Genomic DNA, 20,086 nt, shown 5'->3' with positions numbered 1-20,086 from the left:
TGATCTCCTCCAGGACTGACCAGTTGGATCGCCTTGCAGTCCAAGGGACTCACAGGAGTCTTCTCCAGCACCAGAGTTCAAAGGCCTCCATTCTTTCTTATGCTCAGCCTTTCTTATGGTCCAACTTTCACAGCCATCCGTTGCAACTGGGAAAACCATAGCCTTGACTATACGCACTTTTGTTGGCAGGGAGATGCCTCTGCTGTCTGGATTTGCTATAGCTTTCCTCCCCAGCAGCAAGCATCTTTTAATTTCATAGCTGCAGTCCCCATCTGCGGTGATCTTGGAGCCCAGGAAAATAAAATCTGTCACTACCTCAATCTTCCCCATCTATCCATACAATAAAGTGGTATTAGTTAATCTGGTTGTGATTCCTATCTGGTTTATCCCATGAGGCTGATGTCAATCTTGGAAGTTTGAAAGTACAAATCCTTCCCTCCTCCCCCCATTGTCTCTTTACAGCCTGGGAAACTAGGGAGGGTCTCCTCTGAGCCTCTCTCCCCTCCCACTGTCTCGCTGCGGACTTTGCTGCCTCTTATCTGATCTTTCCCTTAGCAGGGTCTCTTTGCCCACTCTCCCAAGTTTTTCCCAAGGACTATCACATCTTCCTCCTTCCTTGAATTAGGCACCGGATATTCATTAAGACATAAGCAAGAACATACTTCGGTGACAGACTCATCAACTGCAGCAATAAATTAAAAGGTCCTGGCGTTTGCAAGAAAATAACCATGAGCTCCTAGATAGCTTGATGACCTTTATGGTCTTTTATATTGTGTCATGCTTCGAACAAAATAACAGAGTTGGAAGGGATCTTGGAGGCTTTCTAGTCCGACCCCCTGCTCAAGCACGAGAACCTATAAACCATTTCAGACAACTGATTGTTCAATCTCTTCTTAAAAACCTTCAGTGATGAAGCACCCACAACTTTGAGCCCAGCTATTCCAGATATAAAACACGACTATTTCAAAGATATAGTGTAGGATTTTGGGGATGCCTCAATATGCATTTGCATTTCTGCAAATTTCCCAGGAAAGGGGAGAATATGCAGGTTACAATTATAAATTAAAATAAATTTTGGCACTTACTCAGGTACCATAATCCATATTCTGATAATTGCAGAAGGCTGTAGCTTCATTGCTTCTATATAACTTTCCTGTATCATTCTAAGCCTGATTATTTAAACCTATAACAGCGTGATTATACCCAGCATTAAGCCACGATAGCTGGCTTCATAAAGGAAACTTCTCTCCCAGAGAAGATGGCACAGAAACCGTGTTAAATCAGGTAGTCCTTGCCTTACAACCACAATTGAGCCCAACATTTCTGTTGTTAAATGAGACATCTGTTCAGTGAGTTTTGGCCCATTTCTCGCCGTAGTTGTGAAGTGAATCCCTGCAGCTGCTAAGTTAGTAACCAAGTTGTTACGTGAGTCTGGCTTCCCCATTGACTTTGCTTGTCAGAAGGTCACAAAAGGCGATCACATGACCCCAGGACACTGCAACCGTCATAAAGATGAACCAGTTGTCAAGCTTCTTATTTTTGATCATGGAAAGGCCTTGATGGCGAACCTATGGCACGTGGGCCAGAGGTGGTACGTGGAGCCCTCTCTGATGGCATGTATGCCAACGCCCCAGTTCAGCTCCGATGCCCATATGTGCACATTTCTGCCGCCATGCGTCAGGGTGGAGTGTATGGGGGAATTGCATGTGCATTCGTGGGGGTGGGGATGCGTGGGGTGCATGTGCAGGGGTTGCGCATGCATGTGTGGAGGCAGGGCGCATGTGAGGGGGGCACATTGCATTTTGGGGGTTCAGGCACACGCATACGCTTTGGGCACTCGGTCCAGAAAAGGTTAGCCATTACTGGGAGAAGGAGTGGTACATACTTACCTTCCCTAACGGTTCGCAAATGTGAGCGCGCATGCATGCGCACAGTCACCTCCACAAAAAAGGGCCTAAATAGGATGCCATAGAGCCGGGGCAGGTGGGCAGAGCCACCCGCGATTTCCGCTACTGTTTCGGGTGAACCGGTCCGAACCGGTGGAATACCACCTATGATGGGGATGTTGCAGTGGTTGTAAGTGCAAAAAACAGTAAATTTGAACGGTCACTAAACCAACTAGCACGATCTGTACCAGAGCTGAATGCTTGTTTAGTGCTGGTCTACTGGTTGCATGCAGAAGTAGCAGCTCCCCTGAAATTCCTGCAGTGGCTGGTACATCATTGTTTGTTTTTTTAAAAAATCGAAGATGTGTCTATTTTTAAATCCTGGATTACGAACAAATGAATCAGTGGTGGGTTTCAAATTTTTTTAGAACCTGTTCTGTAGGTGTGGCCTGCTTTGTAGGAGTTGCTTGGCAGCCATGTGACTGGGTGGGCTAACTTGTAAAATGTGGTGAAACTCACTTAACAACGCTCTTACTTAGCAACCAAAATATTGGCTCAGAAACTGGCATTTGAAGCACGCAAGTCTTAAAGCTGTCAAGTTGCAAGACCCTGCAGGGTTAGGGGAAAAAACCCCAGGGGTGTTCAAACTTGACAGCTTTAGAAAAAAAAAAAACCCAGGGGTGTTCAAACTTGACAGCTTTAAGACTTGTAGACTTCAACTCCCAGAATTCCTCCTCTCGCTCTTCATCTTGATGATGTGCGGACGGGCAGGGGGGAGGGAGCTGGATCCGGTTCTAAACGGCACTGTAGATTCATGGAACCTCTTCTATAGAAGAGGTTAGAACTGGCAAGAACCCATCCCTGAAGCGAACACTGCGCAGTGTATATGTGTGATGTCAGGGGAGGGAGAGGCAGGCCCCGAGGGGGGAAATGAGTAATTGTAGAGATAAAAGCTGGAACAGGACTATATTAACCATGCAGCTGACAGATAGTGTTTTCCTTGGGCGGGTACTGGGGAATGGAATTTTGTAGCATGAGGTCACCTCTTGATAAATCAGTAGACGGGACAAAATTCTTGCCAGGTACTTTCAGAATTGTCTACTTTAAAAAAAAAAAACTGCAAATCCAGCTGATGAAATCCAACATTGAAGGGTACACACAGGTAGACCATGTACACACACACACACACCACACGCACACACACAAACAAAGGACCTTCTCCATTTGGAAACCATTCCTGATTTTGTGCTTGTGATAGGAAAAAAATGGAAACTTTTGATTTGGGTTTTGCTGATTAGACTGAGTTGGTTTTTTTTTAATAGAAATGGATAGTAAGGTAGTCCTCGGCTTACGATCACAATGGAACCCAACATTTATGTTAAGAGAGACGTTTGTTAAGTGAATTTTGCCTCGTTCTATGACCTTTTTGGCCACAGTTGTTAAAGTGAATCATTGTAGTTGTTTTGTTGTTGTTAGTTGCGAAGTCGTGTCCGATCCATCACGACCCCATGGGCCTTCTTTGGAAGGAGATTAATCCTTTCAAAAGTAGTTTTCCATTCTGAGGAGTAATTCAAGCTATTCGTTCCTTTCCCCTCCACCTGTCCAATAATTAGATGTGTGAATGGGAAAGATTATTTCCTTCCTTCCTTCCTTCCTTCCTTCCTTCCTTCCTTCCTTCCTTCCTTCCTCCTCCCCCTCCTTTTATTCCTTCCCATCTCCCTTCCTCCCTCCCTCGCACCAATCTTGTTTTTAGATTTGTAAGTCTCTGTCAGCGTTGTTGTTAGTTGCGAAGTTATGTCTGATCCATTGTGACCCCATGGACAATGTTCCTCCAGGCCTTCCTGTCCTCTACCATCCTCTGGAGTCCATTTAAGCTCACGCCGACTGCTTTGGTGACTCCATCCAGTCACCTCATCCTCTGCTGTCCCTTTCTTCTTTTGCCCTCAATCTTTCCCAGCATGAGGCTCTTCTCCAGTGAGTCTTTCCTTCTCATTAAGTGGCCAAAGTATTTGAATTTTATCTTCAGGATCTGGCCTTCTAAAGAGCAGTCAGGGTTGATGATCTCTAGGACTGACCGGCTGGGTCGCCTTGCAGTCCAAAGGACTCACAGGAGTCTTCTCCAGCACCATAGTTCAAAGGCCTTCATTCTTTGGCGCTCAGCCTTCCTTATGGTCTAACCTTCACAGCCATCCATTGCAACTGGGAAAACCTTGTATAGCCTTGACTATAGACACTTTTGTTGGCAGGGTGAGGTCTCTGCTTTTTAGTATGCTGTCTAGATTTGCAATTGCTAAGCTAGTAGAGATATCAATAGCACTTAGACTTATATACCTCTTCACAGTGTTTTACAGTCCTCACTAAGGGGTTTGCAGAGTCTACCTATCCCCCCAACAATCTGGGTCCTCATTTTACCTACCTTGGAAGGATGGAAGGCTGTCAACCTTGAGCCTGGTGAGATTTGAACTGCCAAATTGCAGGCAGCAAAAGTAGCCTGCGGTACTGCACTCTAACCACTGCACCCACGTGGCTCATAATAGCATGGTTATTAAGCAAATCCGGCTTCCCCATTGACTTTGCTCGTCCGAAGGTCACAAAAGCTGTTTGCAAGACTCCGGGACACTGCAACCGTCATAACTATAAGTCAGTAGCCAAGCACTCAAATTTGGATTACGTGACCGCAGAGAACCTGCAATGGCTGTAACTATGAAAAACGGTCATAAGTCCATTTTTTCAGTGCCTTTGTAACTTCGAACTGCTGTAAGTCGACAACTACTGTACCTCTATATATTATTGGGTGAAAATAAAAAGTTGAGGCTGTAATGTTATTATTTCTACTGTGCTAAAAAAAAAGTTGGAAGTCAACTCTTTTTTTTTTCTCCACCTACCCCACACTTTCTCCTTTTTCCCTTTTTCCACCCCGCGTTTCCCATTATTTTCATTTCCTTTTGTGTTTTATATGCTGATAAATTTGATACGATAAATTTTAAAAGCTTAAAGAATTACGTTCTGAGATCCTTTACCGCTTGTCTGTATTTTCCACTCATGGAGAAACAGTTTCAATCATTTTGAGAGTAGGAGCCGGAGTCTAAAACATGTAAAGAACAGTTGCTGGAATTGGATATGTCTAGCCTTATGAAAAAAGGACTATAGGAGACATGATAGCAGTGTTCCAATATCTCAGGAGCTGCCACAAAGAAGAGCTATTCTCCAAACACCTGAAGGCAGAACAAAAAGCATTGAAGGGAAACTAATCAAGGAGAGAACCAACCTAGAACTAAGGAGAAATTCCCCAAAAGTGAGAACAATTAATCAGTGGAGCAGCTTACTTCCAGAAGTTGTGGGTGCCCCATCACTGGAGATGTTCAAGAAGACACTGGACCACCACTTGTCTGAAATGGTATATAGGGCCTCCTGCTTGAGCAGGGGACTGAAATGGAAGACTTAACAATCCCTTCCAATTATATTATTCTGTAGACCGGAGTGTCAAACTCAATTTCATTGCAGCAGGATTGTGTTTGACCTCGGGGGGGGGGGGGGGGGGGGAGGTGTGTGTGGCCGTGGTGGCCGTGGCCAGCTCGACATCACTTATGTCAGGAGTGCCTATGGTGCCTCTGCCAGTGAAAACAGGGTCCTGAGCTCCATTTTCACTGGCAAAGGCACCGCAGGCTGGTCCTTCACTGTTTCCAGGGTGGCCCCACCGGCCAGATCTAAGCACCCCTGCTCTAGACCAGTGGGTCTCAACCTTCCTAATGCCGCGACCGTCCTAATACAGTTCCTCATGTTGTGGTGACCCCCCAACCATAAAATTACTTTATGTTTTCCGTATTTTTTCGAAAATATGTGTTTTCCAATGGTCTTAGGCGACCCCTGTGAGAGGGTTGTTCGACCCCCAAAGGGGTCCCGACCCACAGGTTGAGAACCACTGCTCTAGACCATGCTAGAACATAGGACAGCTGGTACTCCAAAATCCGGGTCATGTAAAAGCGATTGGTATGATATATCCATAAAGATGCTTGCATTCCTCACGGCCCTTTGTATTTGCAGGTTACAGTGTGACTGCCAACACAATACCTGTGGTGGGTCGTGTGATCGCTGTTGTCCAGGGTTCAACCAGTTGTCTTGGAAACCAGCCACTATCGACAGTGCCAATGAATGTGAACGTAAGTTTTTTGATAAACAGAAACGGACACCTTTCACCTACCTTGATGCTTCTGTACCTTACCTTTCTTTGAAGTTCACAATAGGAGTCGATTGCAAAACCAGAAGTCAATGCATATGATGTTCTGCGGGGCCTCTGCTGACCACAAACGGTTGATAGATAGGTGCCATTGGCTTTGTAAGCAAGAGCAAACTTGAAGATAGCTTTTTACATCTTGGTCTCTTCTTTCCCAACCAAGGGAAAAACCCAACTTTCCTCTTTGTGTCCTGAAAAACACAATGTTAATGTCAAGATTCCAAATAGCATCCAAAATTAAATCAGAGTCCAAGGCAAAGTATTGCTCAAAGTTCCAATTTATTAAGAGAGCCATGTTGGCACATCTGGGAAAATCCGAATCTGAAAGCTTCCCGGTTTTCCCCACCCAGTTGAGAGTTCAAGATCTTGCCCCCACACCCACAAATCCATCACATGGTCCAATCTTCCACTGCCACACTGGCAGCTTCCACCCATCCAGTTCCGGTCAGGTGCAGAGACAAAGGGTGACCTTGGCTTTCTAGATGGAATTTTGTTTTGGCTACATAGCATCTAACTCAGCACAATCCCCCCTCCCATTTTCCCACAACAGAAAAGGCATAGTAGAATTATAGAAAGCGTGGCAGGCCAAAGATCCAAGAGGAATATGACTGCAGGCCTGACAGATACTCAGTAAGCCGTACAGTTGCTGTATTTATATGATACAAGGTGCATTGAAAGGTAAACAGATTAGTATGGGGCCCCTATACTCGTGGGCCCCACGGGCAAGTGCCCACCAGACTCATGCTTTAAGGCAGCCCTGCACACTTTTGCAGATGGAAGCAAGTCTTTAGACTTTCTCCGTCAGCTGAGCCTACCTCAAAGGCTTAGCATTGTGGGTTTTTAAGAAAAGCTTGGACAGCCACCTGTCTGAAATAGGTATAGGGCAGGGGTGGATTTCTTGGACAGCTGGATCAGCATTGTAGTGGTCCTTTAATGGGCTGGCCGGGAAGAAGCGGAGGAGACGGAATGGACACCCTTCTGTAGCACCCTGCTGGTCAAAAAGGGGGAACAGGGCGGCGGCGGGCAGCTCCCACATGCCCCGTTTTTGACCTGGATGGCCTCCTGCAGCACTCTGCTGGCCAAAATGGGGCATGGGGGGGGGGCAGCGGGCGACCCCGTCTGCCCACATTTTCAGCCTGAACATCTTCCTGCAACATCCTGCCAGCCCAAATGGGGTGGGGGAGGCGGATCCAGCCCGCGGGCCTTGAGTTTGACACCCCTGGTATAGGGTCTCCTGCTTGAGGAGGGGTTTGGACTAGAAGACCTCCAAGGTCCCTTTCAGCTCTATTCTGATTGATTGATTGATTGACTGACTGACTGACTAGTGAAAAACAGGAAATGGAGTCTGCTGAATGGAAATCAGGATGCTAATCGAACAATTAAAAAAACATAGCAGAACATAAGATTAAAATCAAAATGCGCTCAGAACCTTTAACGTTATCTTGAGAATAATTCAAAAGGGCTGAATTATAAATATTAAATTAGAAATTTTAAAAAAAGAGTAGATTTTGTTTTTTTTGTTTTGTTTTTTTAACATCTGAGGTATCGATCCGTGCAGTTCCTGAGGTAATCTTTTTCAGTTGGGATTGGACTCAGAAGAATGCCACCCAGTAAGCATCTGGAAGCCTTTTTAAAATCTTAAGAGAAAGCTGGCTCTGAAAGAGTCAACTTTTAAGGCATTTTAAATGTTCGAATCAACCTTTTCCCCCTTCCAAGTTGGCAAGCAGCTCTGGTTCTTGGCCCTAGTATTATGCATCACTTCAGGGGATTCCTGCTGTTTTACATCTGCTGACGTTTCTGGCATTCTTCAAGGATGCCTGACCTAGAGAAATTAGAGCTGGACTGGGCTCAAAAGAATTAAGGAAGGTCACACCTGGTAGTTCTGGAAATGGAAAAGACCCTTAACAATCGCAGAGTTGCAGCTTAGTGTGAGAAGCTGACAAAATAGCCCAGAGCAAGACAGTGGAAAATTACTGCTGCAGTTGCCAAAAAACAAAAAACTCCTTGAAGTCACTTGGTGCAGGGTTCAATTGAAAGAAAATGGTACTTTTACTTTGATCCAGGTATGGACAATGCTTGCAGACGTTATTAAATTATTCGGGATGGCGGAAAAGAGGACTAAATGCAAGGATCTCAACAATGTGGATAAAAACTAAATAGCAAATCTTGTGCATCTTACATAGGAGGTTCTGCATATTGAAATATTCGTGATTCCAACTTTATAATAAAATATTATAACGTTGTTGAGATCTCTTCGTTCCAATGTGCAGGACCTCCTATGTATGATGAACAGCATGATATTTTATTTATATTTTCCTGGAAAATAATAAAGGTGGGATATTCATTAATTAACAGCAGGGCCTAAATCGATGATATTTGTGGCCGGACAGTTTAATCAACGTTATACAGGTAGTTCTCAACTTACAGCAGTTAGTGACCGTTCAAAATTACAACAGCGCTGAAAAAAAGTGACATATGACCGTTTTTCACACTTAACAACTGTTGCAGTATCCTCATAGTCCCGTTATCAAAGTTTGGATGCTTGGCAACTGACTTGTATTTATGACGGTTGCAGTGTTCGGAGGTCATGTGATCCCCTTTTGCGACCAGCAAAGTCAATGGGGAAGTCAGATTCACTTAATCATGTTGCTAATTTAGCAACTACTGTGATTCATTGAACAACTGGCTCAAAAGGTTGTAAAATGGCTCAAAATTCACACTATGAATGTTTCACTTAGCAACAAATGTTTTGAGCTCAATTGTGGCCGTAAGTCAAGGTGTTAAGTACCTGTATCAACTTGAAAAATTGGAGCACTTAAAGCAAAAATCTTGGAGAACTTAGTATCCAGATATTTATTGTGCAATAATTCTACACTAAACAGAGAATTTTAGAGAGGATCATTCAGTTTGTAAGCTGTGCTTCCCCATGATTTCATCATTATCTTGCAACAGAAAGAAAGATGGAATTTTTTGAATTGAGAGCATTAAGAGTTCAATTGAAGAAGACCAAGTCTGTGCAAAAGATTACTAGGAAAATAACTGAGGAAGAATTGTAAAGGAAAGGATGGAAAATTTACAGAGTGGAAACAGTACAGAAATGGGCAACCTCAAAGTTTCATGAAAGTGAAATAGCTTTGCTAAAAGCAAGCTTTAAACATTGGCGGCTTCTTAGCTTAATTAAAATGAAAAAGGCTAGAAAAAGTTTTAAAATTGGTAAAAATGTAACAACAATCATGGAGCATAATGAGACTTCTAGAATTCTGCTTAAGGCAAAATTGATTGGCATTAGATTATGGATAGTTATAACGAAACACAGGTAGTTCTCAATTTATGACCACAAACGGGACCAAAATTTCCTTTGCTAAGTAAGGCAGTTGTTAAGTGAAGTTTTGCCCAACTTGTGACCTTTTTTTTTGGCCACTGTTGCTAAGTGAATCAGTGCAACAGTTAATTTAGTGTCCTGGTTGTTAAGTGAATCTGGCCCCCCCATTGGCTTTGCTCGTCAGAAGATCACAAAAGGTGATCTCATGACCCCAGAACAGTGCAACTGTCATAAATGCATGCCAGTTGTCAAATCATCCGAATTTTGATCATGCGATCCTGGAGATTCTGATGTGAAAACCAGTCTTAAGTCATTTTTTCAGTGCCTTTAACTTTGAACAGTCAGTAAATGAATGATTGTAAGTCGAGGACTACCAATAGTGTTTTATACAACTTGTGGTTCATTTATCAATTTTTTTTTTTGCATTCTGAAACGTGAGTTTCTGCATACAGTCAAACAATGAACAAAGTCCTCTTTTAATATTCCTAACCTTCAGTCTTTTTATGTGTGTGGAGTACTACAAGTAATCCTTAACAATTGAGCCCAATATTTATGTTGTTAAGCAGGGATGGGCTTCAAAAATTTCAGCAATGTGTTCTCTGCCTGGTTGCTGAGTGGGCGTGGCCATGGTTGGCGTGGCCTAGTCGGCTTCCTGCACCATGGCGCTGGGTGGGGGGGGGGGAGGAGGTTTCGCCTTCCCCAGGCTCCGAAGGCTTTCCTCAAGCCTCTGGGAGGGTGAAAACTGCCTCCCCTGAGCTCCGGAGGGGGTCCGTTTCCGGACTTCTGGAACTTCCAGGAGGCCCATTTTCCCCCTTTGCTGAGCTTCCACACTGGCTCTGCACTTACCTCACATTCAAAACGGGCTGCGTGGAGACTCCTGGGAGGGGCATATGGATTGGAAGGGTGGAATGGAGTGGGCGGAGCCAGCCAGGGGTGGGATTTGGAGGTTCTCCAAACTGACCATAATGTTAGCTAGGGGTTCTCCCGTACCCGGGTGAACCTGTAGTAGCCCACCCCTGTTGTTAAATGAGTAATTCATTAATTGCTCCATTTTACGGCTTTTCTGTCCCTATTTGTTAAGCGAATCACTGCAGCTCTTAAATTAGTAACATGATTGTTAAGTGAGTCTGGCTCCCCCATTGGCTTTGCGTGTCAGAAGGTCGCAAAAGGGGAATCACATGACCCCGGGACAGCCATAAATGTGAGTCATGGTCAAGCGTCTGAATGTAAATTACATAACCGTGGGGATCCTGCAACATGTCATAAGTCACTTTTTTTCATTGCCATTGTAACTTTAAACTGTCACTGAATGAACTGTTGCAAGTCGAGGACTACTTGTATTGCTAGAAAATGTTGGTGATTGAGCATTTTGCAATAAGCAAATATGTGCATTAAATTTAAAGTTATCCAACCACCCAGGGGATGCGACAGATATTGTCGCGTCAGCAATTCTGCTCTTGCAACCAGGGCATTGTGTCAATCAGACGTTGTATCAGCTTTTAATTGTCTTTTCTATTATTTCAGCCTGTAATTGCAATGGCCATGCCTATGACTGCTATTATGACCCAGACATCGAGCATCAGAAAGCCAGCAAGAATCGTTACGACCAGTTTGAAGGAGGAGGGGTCTGCATTGACTGTCAGGTGGGGCTTTAATTTGTACATAGTATTTCCTCTCATTTTTTTGAAATACAGGTAAATTCAGTGTTTGAATTTGTTTCGAATTGAATTGTTTCACGAACGATCTTGGCTGAGAAGAATGGGGATGATTATCTAGTGTCAGGCCTGGAAGCCATCTTTTGCATTGGGCCTTCAGACCTGCCGCAATTAATGCTGTGGGAAAATGGGAAGGGGGATTATATGGAGTATGGGAGATATATAGTCTAAATAACATTCCTTTCTCAGAGAGTCAAGGACTTCTTGCTTTGCACATGGGATGGTGTGTCTGGGAGGTATCTCCAGTTGGGACACTGTTTGATTGGACCATGTGATGGACGTGTGGGTGTTGGGCAGGGACTTGAACTTTCGTTTGGGTGGGGAGAAAACCTGGAAACTGAGATTCGGGTTTTCCCAGATGTGCCAATATGACATCTCTAATAAAATGGAACTTTGAGGGAACTCAACTCAAGCCTCGGAGTCTTCTTTCGTTGGGGGTGTTACTTGGGACGCTGACATTGACCCGAATCTGAGGGGGAGGGAATGAGGCTTTGTGTGGATTTTCGTGGAATTAATGCCATGTACCTGGAGAACACCTAGCCCCTCCCACTCATGAAGGACATGCTAAACCATTTAGCCAAGGGCAAGGTGTTCACCAAATTGGATTTAAGAGAAGCCTACTAACGCATAAGAATTAAGGAAGAAGATGAATGACATCTAGATGCCGAAGAGCTAATTTGTAGGTGTCCGGGAGGAGAAAGTGCAGAAAAATTGTACTGAGGCTAGTTGTGTCTCCTTCATTTAATTACAGGTAGTCCTTGACTTACAACCACAACAGAGCCCAGAATTTATGTTGCTAAACAAGTCATTTGTTGAGTTTTGCTCCATTTTACGACTCTTCTGGCCATGGTTGTTAAGTAATTGTTGCATTTGTTAAGTTAGTAATATGGTTGTTAAGTGAATCTGGCTTCCCAATTTACTTTGCTTGTCAGGAGGTCACAACAACTTGATCCCGTGACCTTGGGGCACAGCAATTGTCAGTTGCCAAGCGTCTGAATTTTGATCCAGTGACCCTGGGGATCCTGCAACGGTCATAAGTGCAGGAAAAATGGTCAGGTCACTTTTTATCAGTGCCCTTGTGACTTTGAACAGCCACTAAATGAACTGTTGTAATTAGAGGACTACATGTATTTTAGGGGAATTATATTTTTCTTTTTTTTTAATCCTAATTAATTGTGACTTTGGGGTTTTTCTCTGCTGGTCCACTCACCGGTTGCAGTTGGTTTGATTGATGGGTCGTATTTGTCTGACTCATGATGCCTCAAACAGATAAATTATATCTAACAGATACATTATTTTGCAGCATCATACAACGGGCGTTAACTGTGAGAGGTGCAGTCCGGGATATTATAAATCCCCTGATCATTCCATAGATTCACCTTATATTTGCTACCGTGAGTATTTTCTCTCTGCTCTCTACATGTGCATCCTTCTGAGGACATCCCTCCACAGCCTCTCATCCCAAAGGGTGGAAAATCTTAGGGGGACGTCAAAATAAGATATGAGAGGCAGCCCTTGAACAAAATAAGTCTTTACTTAATGACAGTGATTGAGACCAGAATACCCATTGCTCGGTGATGTGGCTATAAAACAGGTTGTCACCTGATTTCAATCCTTAACAACGGCAGATCTGTCAGTTCCTGGTTACTATTGTTAAGTGAGGACTTCACATGATTGCAACTTCCTCCTGGCTTTCCCGTTGAATATCTTATATGAGACCTACGCTACTAAGTTTATTATAAAATATAAAATGCACTGCCTAGTATACTAGAGAGCCAGTTTGGCCTAGTGGTAAAGACACCAGATTAAGAAATCGGGAAAATGTGAGTTCAAATCCCGCATTAACCATGAAAGCCAGCTGGGTGACTTTGGACCAATCATCAGGGGACTGTGAATTCTAATCACACCTTAGGCGTGAAAACTGGCAGGATGACTTTGGGCCAGTCATCAGGTGACGGAGTTCTAGTCCCGCCTTAGCCATGAAGAGTGGCAGCATGCCTTTGGGCCAATCACCAGATGGCTTCAATTCTAGTCCTGCCTAAGCCATGAAAGCAGCTGGGTGACTTTGGACCAGTCACTCTCTCTCGGCCCAACCCCCCTCATAAGGTTGCTTTTGTGGGAAAAATAGGAGGAGGAAGGAATAACAATATAAATAGCACTTAGGCTTATATACCACTTCACAGTGCTTTACAGCCCTCTCTAAGGGGTTTACAGAGTCAGCCTATTGCCCCCAACAATCTGGGTCCTCATTTTACCCACTTCAGAAGGATGGAAGGCTGAGTCAACCTTGAGCTTGGTGACATTCGAATTGCCAAATTGCAATCAGCCAGCAGTCAGCAGAAGTAGCCTGCAGTACTGCATTCTAACCACTGCACCACCACGGCTCTGAATGTTCAGCTTGTTTATAGCCTTGAGTTATTTGTAGGCAGGATATCAATCAATTAATACAAATGCAGATGTGACCACTCATCATCTCTCCTTCAAGGCTGCAACTGTGACTCAGTCTTTACCGATGGCACTTGTGAGGATTTCACTGGCCGCTGCTACTGCAAGCCAAACTACTCAGGAGAACATTGTGATGCTTGTGCAGACAATCACGTGGACTTCCCCCGTTGCTACCGTAAGTATTAGTCTCGCAACTAAGTACTGGTTCCATAAGTCTGCAGTGTCTGACCGAGGCTTCCCAACAGCATGAAACAAACTCCTTGTCCCGGAAAAAAACCCTTTTATTAATTTATGGAGAATTCTGCTTATTCACAGCCGGTAAAGTCTTTCAAGGGAGGATTTACAGTCACAGACCTTATCTGGCTTAGAGAGCTGAACATGCCGATATCTGTAAAACCTGGCAAGGAGTCTCGGAGAGTCACGAACCAATTAAGCAAACTAATTGTCTCCTGCAAACTCCATTCCCCTTTTGCTCCTCTTTTATTTCCTCTGGGAGGGGCCTTACTCCCAAGTCGACCCCTGTTCTTTAGCTGTTCCCTTCATCTGGCAACTCTGCGCATGCACACACTGGGAACAGGCTCCAGCTGTTTGTCTGCCTCACTAATGTCTTGACTCTGAAGGCAGCTGATAACTGGCATACGACTCTGGCCCCATCTCTGCCTCTGACACAGAGCCCTCATCAAAGCCTTCCCAGATTCCAGGACTGGCCCAGGTTCCTCCCCAACCTCCTCACTGTCCGAATCTGCTGCCATCTCCGCTGGCTGCTGACGGATCACAACACTACCTCACTTGGGGTGTTGGAATCTTTCTGATCAGCTACAAAGTTGTGAGGTCTTCTGGAGGGTTCAATATGAGGCTAAGCTATTTCATGGAAGGAAATAATGGATTTCAAAGTGCAGCTGATATTCTGGACTACAAGGTAGACCAAACTTATAACCACCACTGAATCCAAAATGTCTTGTTGCTACACACGACAGTTGTGAAATGAGTTTTGCCTGGTTTTTTTACCACTTTTCTTGCCACAATTGTTAAATAAATCTGGGTCCCCCATTGACTTTGCTTGTAAGAAGGTCGCAAAAGATGAGCGCATGACTTGGCATATGACAACCGTCATAAATACAAGCCACTTGCCAAGCATCTGCATTTTGATCATGTCACCAAAGTCCTAAGTGTGAAAAAGGGTCATGTTGTGACCCCCTCCAGCAGCCGAATCAGATGAGGAGGAGGGAGTCAGGGCCAGTGTCAAGACAACCTGAGAGCTATGAGGGGGAAGAGGGAGTGGGGCTGGCAGAGAGAGAGAGACAGAGGTGGAGTCTGGGTCGTCCCTCAGCCCTCAGATGGAGAGTCAACAGTCCTCGGGTCTGGAGGTTGCTGATGAGGAACAGGAGGAACAGCTGGGTCCGATGCCTGATGGGCGGATGCTCAGAAGACAGAGGAGAGGAGAGCAGTGGAAATATATGGGCCGATTCTTGAGACGGAATCCATCTCCCTGCCGGACAGACTTATTAGACTGCTATGAGAGAGAGACTTTTCGCCAAGGTGCTCCTAATAAAAGGAATATTTATTTAACTACAGAGGGTTTGTTGTGTTCAGAACAGATCATAAGTCACTTTTTTTTCAGCACCATTGTAACTTCAGTCACCAAACAAAGGATTGTAAGTCAAGGGCCACCTATGTTTATGGAGATTTATTTTAGTCTAGTGTTTTAATTACTAACCAGCTTTCTCATTACATAGGATTAATTTTTGTGCTGTCTTTTCCTTCATATAGCGATCTCGGTTTTATCTTACAATGCTACCGGAGAACAGGTCCTTCCAGCTGGGCAGATAATAAGTAAGCTTTTGATTTTATTTCTGCTTTTTGAATTTCTCATGCTACCTAGTAAAGCGATGGTTTCTTTAGGATATAGAATCAGGAAAGAATCCTGATATTTCACTAGAGGTCAGGATTCTTCTCAGCTTCGTACAAAACCTGCCTGATAGTTCCGCCCTTGTACCTGTTTTTCAGACTGTGACTGCAACGTGGCTGGAACAAGAGGCAACACCTGCAGGAAAGATGCTCAGAGTGGGTTGTGTTTGTGTAAACCAAACTTCCAAGGGACGCAATGTGATCAGTGTGTACCTGGCTACTATGGACCAAATTGCCAACGTGAGTAAACTCTAGTCCAGGGATGGGTAACCTTTTTGTCGTCATGTGCTGAAGGTGTGTGTGTGTGCGTGCCCACAACCATAATACAATGTGTGCATGAACCCCCCAAGCCCCCCCCCCATGTATGCGCATGCAACCCCCCTCGCCCATTTTTGGCTTTCAAGTTGGTGCAGGAGGCCTTCCAGACCCAAAATGGGGCACGGGCAGGGGGATCGTGGGAACCCCCCCCCCCCAATACGATTTTGGGTCTGGAAAGCCTCCCGCACCAACCTGGAAGCCAAAATGGAGAGCGTGGGGACACGTGTGTCATCACCCTGCGTCCCGTTTTGGGCCTGGACGGCTTCCTGCACCAACCTGGAAGCTAAAATGGGTAGCCCCCAAAAGCCGTTTTTTGCTCGTTTCCCCCCCAGCCCCCAGAACCACTGTATAAGCCGCCAAAAGCGATGCATGCCCTTTTTTGACAAAAAACGGGCTTGTTTTTGCGAAAAACTGGCCGTTCTTTGCTTGTTTTTGCCCCCCAGCCCCCAGGAGCACTCTACAAGCCTCCTAAAGGCTATGCATGCCCTTTTATTTTGACAAAATGGGCCCGTTTTCACGAAACCTTTTTGGGAGGTCTGCAGAGTGCAAAAACTTTTTTTTAAATTTGCCTCTTTACAATCTTGGTGCGTTTTATACTCCGATTCATCTTATACTGTGAAAAATACGGTAAGTCTAAGTGCTAGTGCTATTGTGTAGAGGCTGTTGGTGTCTGTAATTATGGTTTAAAAATGTTTAATCTCCCGTCTCTCAGCTTGCCAGTGCTCGGGTCCTGGATTCTACGAAGGCAACTGCGACAATGAAACTGGTCAATGTCTGTGCCGAACTGGATTTCAAGGCTACTTATGCAACTCGTGTGCTCCTGGCTATTTCAACTACCCACTCTGTCAACGTGAGTTGTCAAATATGGAAGAGTAACAGTGTTGGAAGGGACCTTGGAGGTCTCCTAGTCCAATCCCTTGTTCAGGCATGAAACGCTATATCAGAGTTTGCTGCAAAAATCAAATCCAGAAAGCACACACAGATAACTGATTCATCAGGATTCATTAACTTCTTCATATACGTAGTAACACATGAATAAATATACAATGCCAACAGCAGATTCTTCCAACTAGTAGAAAGAAGAGATCAGTTTTCAGTTCAGAGCTTAGACTAGGTTAGTTCTCTTGCACAGGCTCAGATCTACAAAGGTAAGCCACGCCCAGGCTCGAGCTGTCTGGCATGGCTCTCAGTCACCAAATAGTTCCCATTGGCTGAGCTAGTTGCCATGCCTATCCATTGGCTGATCTTGTTACCATGTCTTTGCCAGTTCATGTAGATTCTGACCCCTGAACTGGAGAGAATCGGCTGAATACCACTCCTCTGATTTGGTTGCTGGAGGAGCCAGGGGCCAACAGGCCGTAAGACTAAGGTCATGAGGTTTAAAACCTAAACTCTTTTTTTTTCCTGTTAAAGTTTGTGGTTGCAGTGCTATTGGGACCTTGCCCGACGGCTGTGATGCTTCCGGAAAATGCTACTGCAGACCTGAATACGGCGGACTTCATTGTGATCAGTGCAGTTTTGGATATCATTCCTACCCTCACTGCCAAGGTAATATATCAGTATGAGAAAGCATTCATAGAAACCATCCGTTACGGGAAGTCCTCGGTTTATGACCACTTCTTTTAGTGACCGTTTGAAGTTACAACAGTGCCGGAAAAAAATTACTTCCAACCAGTCTTCGCACTTACAACTATCACAGCTGGTCGCATAATTGTAATTTTTACACTTGGCAACAGACATGTGTTTATGACTGTTGCAATGCCTCCGGGTGACGGGATCAGCTTTTGCGACCTTCTGACAAGCAAAGTCAACAGGGAAACCAGATTCCCAGCAGCTGTATTGCAATTGAACCATTGCAGCGATTCACTTAACAACTTCTTATAAAATGAGGCAAAAATCACCTAACAATGGTCTGGCTTAGAAATTTGGTGCTCAGTTTTGGTCATAAATCGAGGGCTAACTATATTATCCTCGTTATGTCCTAGCCTGGAAGTCGTGGCTTCGTCTCCAAGGCTTGCCATTGGTTGAGACGTGTGTGTGTGCCAGAGCGGGAGAGTCTCTGTTCTCTGATTGGCTAACCGCAGGACTGCCTGCATATAAATTGCTGTTAAGCAAGAACTGTTCTTTATCTTGGGTTCTGAGTTGCTGTTGTGTTAGCTGTTTAATAAAGCTGTGTTAGTCAGGCCTTGCCTCACCTCAGTCATTGGCACCCATCGAATATAATAATCCTCACCTCCTGCTTACAGGGAAACTTACCAGTTGTGTCCCATAACAACTTCTTTGTGAAGTAGGATAGGCTGAGAGAAACTGATTGGTCCAAAACCATCCCATGTGTTCCATATTTCAGTAGATGACTCTCCTTAGTTTTGTTACATTGCCTGGTTTACTCTAGAGCAGGGGGTCAAACTTGATTTCATTGAGGGCCGCATCAGGGTTGTGTTTGACCTTGGGCTTGGCTGGGGTAGGCGTGGCCAGGATGGGTGTGGCCCAGTGGTGGGTTTCAAAATTTTTTAGAACCTCTTCTGTAGGTGTGGCCTGTTTTGTGGGAGTGGCTTGCCGGCCATGTGACTGAGTGGGAGTGGCCAACGTAAAATGTGGTAAAACTCACTTAACAACGCTCTTGCTTAGCAACCAAAATGTTGGCTCAGAAACTCTGGCATTGAAGTGTGCAAGTCTTAAAGCTGTCAAGTTACAAGACCCTTGCACCCCTAACCCTTTAGAAAAAAAACCCCAGGGGTGTTCAAACTTGACAGCTTTAAGACTTGTGGACTTCAACTCCCAGAATTCCTCCTCCAGTCATGTTGGCTCAGGAACTCTGGCATCGAAGTGTGCAAGTCTTAAAGCTGTCAAGTTACAAGACCCTTGTACCCCTAACCCTTTAGAAAAAACCCCAGGGGTGTTCAAACTTGACAGCTTTAAGACTTGTGGACTTCAACTCCCAGAATTCCTCCTCTCGCTCTTCATCTTGATGATGTTCGGATGGGCGGAGGGAGGGAGCTGGGACCAGTTCTAAACGGCACTGTAGATTTGTGGAACCTCTTCTATAGAAGAGCTTAGAACTGGCAGGAATCCACTCCTGGCGTGGCCAGTTTGACATCACTCATGAAGCCTCCATTTTTGGCCGCAGCAGCCTCCTGCAACCCTCTGCCAGCAAAATCGAAGCTGGGGGTGGTGGTGCGTGAACAACCCATCTGGGCTCCATTTTCAGCCGCAACGGCATCCTGCAGCCCTTTGTCAGTGAAAACAGAGCTGAGGGAGGCCACGCACGGCCCTCCTGGGCTCCGTTTACAGCTATGATGGCCTCCTGCAGCCCTACCAGCAAAAACAGAGCTTCCCGCTGGCAGAGGGCTGCAGGAGGCCATCGCAGGCTGCTCCTGAACCGAGTTCCGCTTTTGCTGGCGGAGGCCCCGTGGGCCGGTCTTTTGCTGTTTCCAGGGCGGTCCCGCGAGCCAGATCTAAGCAACCCGCAGACCAGATCTGGCCCCTGGTCCTTGAGTCGGATACCCCTGAACTAGAGACATAAAACAAAACATGTGTATCCTTATTATTTGATTTGCCTTCCCAGCATGTATTTATGTGCCTTCCTCTTGTAGCTTGTTCGTGTGACCTTCGAGGCTCTGTGGACAGCAATTGCAACTCCATTGGTCAGTGCAACTGCCATTCAAATTATGTCGGTCAAAGGTGCACCCACTGTGCCCCAGGCTTCTATGGCTTTCCTTCTTGCACAGGTGAGGTACTTGTCATTTTCAGCCTGCTACACTTAAGCTTTCAGTAGGTTATATATTTTCCTGATTATACAATACAATACAATAGCAGAGTTGGACGGGACCTTGGAGGTCTTCTAATCCAACCCCCTGCCTAGGCAGGAAACTTTGCTTTAATCCTTGTTTTGTTGAGACTTTGGGAAAAGCGCAAAGAAGAGCAACTAAGATAATTATAGGCCTGGAAACAAAAACATATAAAGAAGAGTTGCGGGAATTAGGTATGGCCAATCTAGAGAAAAGAAGGACTAGTGTGTTCTAGTATTTGAGGAGCTGCCACAAAGAAGAGGGGGTCAACTTATTTTTTCCAAAGCCAGAAGGCAAGGCAAGAAGCAACGGATGGAAACTAATGAAGGAGAGAAGCAACCTAGAACTAAGGAGAAACTTCCTAACAGTAAGGACAATTAACCTGTGGAGCAGAAGTTGCCTTCAAAAGTTGTGGGTGTTTCATCACTGGAGGCTTTTAAGAAGAGACTTGACAGCCACTTGTCTGAAAT

The 20,086-nt window shown here is 45.0% G+C and overlaps 1 protein-coding gene across 1 annotated transcript in view; it reads left to right on the top strand.

Moving 5' to 3' along the window:
* LAMA5 (laminin subunit alpha 5) overlaps positions 1-20,086 on the top strand; it is a 258,524-nt gene that overhangs the window by 98,645 nt on the left and 139,793 nt on the right. Inside the window, exons 7-15 of the mRNA XM_081949680.1 lie at positions 5,931-6,046; positions 10,967-11,085; positions 12,461-12,551; positions 13,643-13,777; positions 15,373-15,435; positions 15,610-15,750; positions 16,541-16,678; positions 17,242-17,376; positions 19,422-19,556. Of these exons, the coding sequence (XP_081805806.1) occupies positions 5,931-6,046; positions 10,967-11,085; positions 12,461-12,551; positions 13,643-13,777; positions 15,373-15,435; positions 15,610-15,750; positions 16,541-16,678; positions 17,242-17,376; positions 19,422-19,556 (1,073 nt within the window). The remainder of the gene's footprint in view (positions 1-5,930; positions 6,047-10,966; positions 11,086-12,460; positions 12,552-13,642; positions 13,778-15,372; positions 15,436-15,609; positions 15,751-16,540; positions 16,679-17,241; positions 17,377-19,421; positions 19,557-20,086) is intronic.

Source organism: Natrix helvetica, assembly GCF_964273705.1.
Source record: "Natrix helvetica genome assembly, chromosome: 3".
In the NCBI taxonomy this organism is placed as follows: Eukaryota; Metazoa; Chordata; class Lepidosauria; order Squamata; family Natricidae; genus Natrix; species Natrix helvetica.
Note: the sequence above shows the minus strand (reverse complement) of the source record. Positions and strands in the feature narration are given on the sequence as shown.